The sequence below is a fragment of the Lissotriton vulgaris genome, chromosome 8, assembly GCF_964263255.1.
Source record: "Lissotriton vulgaris chromosome 8, aLisVul1.2, whole genome shotgun sequence".
Classification (NCBI taxonomy): domain Eukaryota; kingdom Metazoa; phylum Chordata; class Amphibia; order Caudata; family Salamandridae; genus Lissotriton; species Lissotriton vulgaris.
The window spans coordinates 60,738,189-60,743,641 of NC_141696.1; the positions used below are offsets into that span (position 1 = coordinate 60,738,189).

General features: G+C 41.9%; 1 protein-coding gene across 1 annotated transcript; it reads right to left on the reverse strand.

Annotated features, from left to right (window-relative positions):
* Positions 1-3,064: 3,064 nt before the first annotated feature.
* LOC147693381 (uncharacterized) lies at positions 3,065-4,421 on the reverse strand. Its single transcript, XM_086933710.1, has one exon. It carries the CDS (start codon positions 4,389-4,391, stop codon positions 3,264-3,266), a length of 1,128 nt encoding a protein of 375 aa, XP_086789836.1. The 5' UTR covers positions 4,392-4,421; the 3' UTR covers positions 3,065-3,263.
* Positions 4,422-5,453: the final 1,032 nt, after the last annotated feature.

The window sequence follows — 5,453 nt, forward strand, 5'->3', positions numbered from 1 at the left end:
TTTAGATCTAGGAGGACGGGTTACTCCGTCACAACAGTGAGGGGTCACTCGTCCGCCGAAATATAAATCCCACTATATCCTATGGGATTTATATTTCAGCAATGGGATATCTGTCACCTTTGTGATGGAATAACCCGTCTACCGAGATCTAAATCAGGCCCTTAATTTAGAGTAAACACTTCACTTTGGGATGATATGCCCTCCCACTCCACCTTCTTCATGCATGCTTTGAAATATACTCAAACAAACGTAAGCGGATTCCAGCCCTCCATGGTCCCAATGAGAAAAGGAGATTTTATAAACTGATGGTCCAATTACAGAAGCAAATCCCAAAATAATGGTGCAATATCTGAACTTCAGAAGCCAACCGTTCTTTCCTTGGCAAGCACCAGCCATAACGCCTACTCTGTGCATTCCAGCCGGAGCCTCCCTTCTTCCTACTTATGCAACTGAGCCGACAAGATGATAGCTGAAGATCTTCAAAGAGCCGACAAGATGATAGCTGAAGATCTACAAAGAGCCGACAAGATGATAGCTGAAGATCTTCGAAGAGCCGACAAGATGATAGCTGAAGATCTTCAAAGAGCCGACAAGATGATAGCTGAAGATCTTCAAAGAGCCGACAAGATGATAGCTGAAGATCTTCAAAGAGCCGACAGGATGAAAGCTGAAGATCTTCAATGAGCAGACAAGATGATAGCTGAAGATCTTCAAAGAGCCGACAAGATGATAGCTGAAGATCTTCAATGAGCCGACAAGATGATAGCTGAAGATCTTCAAAGAGCCGGCAAGATGATAGCTGAAGATTTTCAATGAGCCGACAAGATGATAGCTGAAGATCTTCAAAGAGCTGACAAGATGATAGCTGAAGATCTTCAAAGAGCCGACAAGATGATAGCTGAAGAACTTCAATGAGCCGACAAGATGATAGCTGAAGATCTTCAAAGAGCTGACAAGATGATAGCTGAAGATCTTCAAAGAGCTGACAAGATGATAGCTGAAGATCTTCAAAGGGCAGACAAGATGATAGCTGAAGATCTTCAAAGAGCCGACAAGATGATAGCTGAAGATCTTCAAAGGGCCGGCAAGATGATAGCTGAAGATCTTCAAAGAGCCGACAAGATGATAGCTAAAGATCTTCAAAGAGCCGACAAGATGATAGCTGAAGATCTTCAAAGAGCTGACAAGATGATAGCTGAAGATCTTCAAAGAGCTGACAAGATGATAGCTGAAGATCTTCAATGAGCCGACAAGATGATAGCTGAAGATCTTCAAAGAGCCGACAAGATGATAGCTGAAGATCTTCAAAGAGCCGACAAGATGATAGCTGAAGATCTTCAAAGAGCCGACAAGATGATAGCTGAAGATCTTCAAAGGGCAGACAAGATGATAGCTGAAGATCTTCAAAGAGCCGACAAGATGATAGCTGGAGGTCATCAACACCAGTGGTTGAAAGGAGAACCAAAAGGCAAAGCCACAAACTCTTCTTCAGAGATGGTCTGAAGGATCCTCCTTTCTTCCCGTTCACTCATGTCTTAGTTGTCTTCTTGGTAGTTACTCAGTGTGCAGGTGGAGAGCGAGCTGAGATGGTCACTTTCTAGTAATTAATGCTGCATATATAGCTTCACTGACTGACTCACTCACTCATTCACTCTCTGACTCGCTCACTCACTCACTTATTGACATATTCGGTCACTATGAATTTATCAGTAAAATAGTAATTGGGTATTTAAAGCATCAAGTACCCCAGTATGCTGGCAAATACGAGACAACGGCAGGAGCGGCCCGTGCAGGTAAGAGCTGTGGGTCCAGGTGGGGGGGAAGTTGACACACAATGAAGAGGGAAAGTTAAATTAAAGCAAAGAAAACCACTTACCTTGCTCTAACCTAATCGCCGACTCGGTGATGCAGGGTGCGCAAAGTAAGTGGTTTTGGTTTTTTTAATTTAATTTTCCCTCATCGTCATCTGTTGACTCCCGCCACCCTGCCTCACCGTTATTACCTTCATGGGCCACTCCTGGACAATGGTTCAGAATTAACAAGGACATTCAGAATTATTTTCCAAAGGTAAGTTTTGTTGGATAAAACAGTCGCTGCACAAACATCTTAAAGATACTGTAATCAATCAACAGCAGTAGTGATGTAAGTTGTGGGTACCTAGAGGGGAGATACCATGGTACACTGAGTCCCTTAAACCATCGAATATGACTCTCACCACCAATTGTAATAATAAATTCACACATTTTCTCTGTAGAATCATTGAAATGTAACCATTGTACCTTTGACTGAGGAGGTGGGCAGACAGGACTCAGACCCAAAGGTCAGGCTGATTTAGGAACATGTGCCCCCATGATTAGAAAAGGATTCCTGGGAACTGAGGTAACGAATTACGATTGTCCCTAAAGAGGGGAGATTCATAATTATACAGGATATGCCAAGATAGGCACACTCTTTTATTTTTTGGTAGGCTAGATCATCAGACTGCTCCATGTAGTTCAGCACACAATAAGGCATATTCATGTAGACAAATACAAACGTATAACCAGATATAACATAATGGCGGACCAATAGCTTGCGGTTTTACGACTTGTGTTGATGGTGATGGTGAAGATTCACCAGACAGTAAACAACACAAGCCAAAGGAACCAACTACAAATGTCCCGTACCTGTCATTGAACCAGGGACTCCTAGTGCAACGATTTCTCCAAGTATATTGATATATTAGGGTGAGACAGGCTTTACGACTGGGAGTAATTGCATTATGGAAAAGTGACTCAAAAACATCTAACTCCTTAGATCCCTAAACTGCCTTTAGACCGTACCTCGATACTTACAAATGTGATCAGAACTCAAGAGATACACAACAAGGGTCTTTCTTAAGAAGATGGCTGCACTTAGCAAGAAAAAGTATCTCATATATTATAAATATGCGTTTTTTTCCTTTCCTATATGAGCCCTAGGGTTGATCATCCCATGAAGAGGGCTCTTCAAAACTGACTCTCTACAATTCAGTAAGAAACTGAAGAACTGTTTCAACACATCCATACAAAGAATACTACCAATTATTAAGGTACAGAGACTTTATTGATTTAGTTAAAAATACAATTTCATTATTAAGACTTCAGTACCATGTGACCTTGGCCTAGCATTGACATACTTCAAGCTCAAAACTTCTTATAATTTAAAGAAGTGCGAAACATAGGTCCCCGAGAGCTTGATGGGTGAAATGGTTGGATCACATCTACTTTTCCAGAACAATTACATTATCCAAAGATGCACACAGTGCCTGTGGCCAGGCGATGCTTGTATTCATAGAGGACAGAGGATGCTTGTGGGAAGTTTCCTTTCATCACCAGCTTCCCGGGGACCACGTGAATGGTGACACCTTCCCCGAGACCTTCCTCTAGCTTCTGCAGCATCCTCTGAGCCAGGTAAGTCTTGGCGTAATTGGGGTCGGCTTCAATGTTGGCGTACACCTCTGGTGGTGGGTTGGGTAGCTTCCACTCTAGCTCACCAATCAGATGGTGGGTCTTGTTCTTATCCAGGGAGGAGGGGCTCTCGCTGTAGCAGACAACCACCTGCAGGCCACATCCTTGCTTCACTGAGATGAAATTGCCTCTCACCAGAACCTCATCTGAGCTTTCAGCGGAGGAGTCGGACACCATTACCGCCCACCTCAGCCAGTCGTAGTTTTTCTCCAGGGTCTTCAGTATCCCAGAAGCAATCTCATCATTCTTCATCTTCCCTTTTGCCTCCATAAACTTCTCAATGTCGCTCTTTGCCTGCTCCTTGAAGTAGTGGAAACACTCTTTAGATGCTACCTTCATCCGCTGATACAGGGCCGCCATCTTGTCAGACCAACGGGCCATCATGAGAGCCCCATCCCGGCCAGTGAGGGAAGCATGTGTGAAGAGGCAGAGGAGGCCAATTCCAATGACAAAGTTAATCTTCTCGCAGAAGACCATCATCTCCCACCGGCGCGGCTTGTGGTCCAGAATGACCTGCTCAAGTAGGGTTGTCTGTTTGGCCAAGACCGACACGCCAAGCAGGCGGTTGTATAAAGCATTTAGCTGTCTCTCGATTTTATAGTCGCCAATGTACTGCATGAAGACCTCAGTTTCTTTCTTGGTGAACTGCTTGTCAGCCCGAACCACTGTGTCTAGCTGGTAGTACACCACAGTGATGTTATCCTCACAGTATACCACATCCGAGTCATGCATCAGACCTTTTACTGCCACCAGCTCCTTGTTGATGGCGTCCAAGTTCTTCTTCACAAACTCTATTTCCTCCGGCTTTGCAACGCCTTGGATGTAGGCTTCGATTCCCAGAACCACCGACTTCATGGACTGCATGTAGCCCGCTGGCTCCAGGACTTTACCAAAGAGTGCCATATCTGCTTTTTTGAGGTTTCTTCTTGTCTCCACACTAAACCAAAAGAGACAAAAAAATTGACATGGACTTTAGAGAACCAATCTCAGATTACACTGGTGACTGACACTAGAGAAGTTAGTCATGTTTCAAGTTTATTTTTTAAATTGATTTAGACCTGTACTCAGGTCAGCAATGTAATACAATAACAACACATGGGAAAATCCTAAAGCAGTTCATTAAGACAGCCTCTCATAGATAGAAATGCAGTGAAAATAACAATTCATCAGAATATGAGGAAAATAAATTCATGTAAAATATCAGCAAAAATCTCATAAAAAATGTAAATATCATATCACATATTAGTACAGATGGAGGTTTGTCACAGGATGCATTAAATCTTGATGGGAAATATAATGTCAAACCGTACTACTAAAGGAGACAGAAATCGCTTTCTAGTATCAGTTAGAGCTGGGCATAGATGAAATATGTGAAACAGATTTTGAGGGCCTGTTGAAATAGATTGTAAATCTCAGATTTCCTGGCCTGGCCTCTCCACCTGCCCATCAAGGTATTAAGAGGAAGAGTCCCAGTCTGTGAGAGTAAAAGAACATGTTTCACACTATGAGACATATGGAATAATAGATACAGTTGTGTAAGAAGGTAGTCTAGAAAACCTTAATAAAACGCTGTTTTTTACGAGTGTTATGATATCATGGAAATATTTAGCTGACTTAGGTGGTGAATCTGTAAAGAAAAATAAAAAACATTCGCAAAAACAGTAGCATTTTTCACAGTCGCCAACATGTGCCTTTAAATAAGTTATGTTTGGTTGCAGATGTTATATTATGTACTGTTGTCTATTTGGTCAACCTTTCATTATTGTCTTACACTATGCTTCATGTTATGCACAACAATATATGTTAAGTTTTACATTATAGTACGTACGTCTTGTATGTTATATTTTCTGTTGCCATGTTCAATGGTATGGCTTATTGTGTGTTCTGTTTTGTTATGTTTCTATTTTGTTAGATTTTATATCATATTAATATTTAATTTCTAAGTTGTTTATGCTATATTTTTAT

What these genes read in the sequence shown, in the direction of transcription:
- LOC147693381 (XM_086933710.1), bottom strand. Translation starts at nt 4,391, where the DNA reads ATGGCACTCTTTGGTAAAGTCCTGGAGCCAGCGGGCTACATGCAGTCC.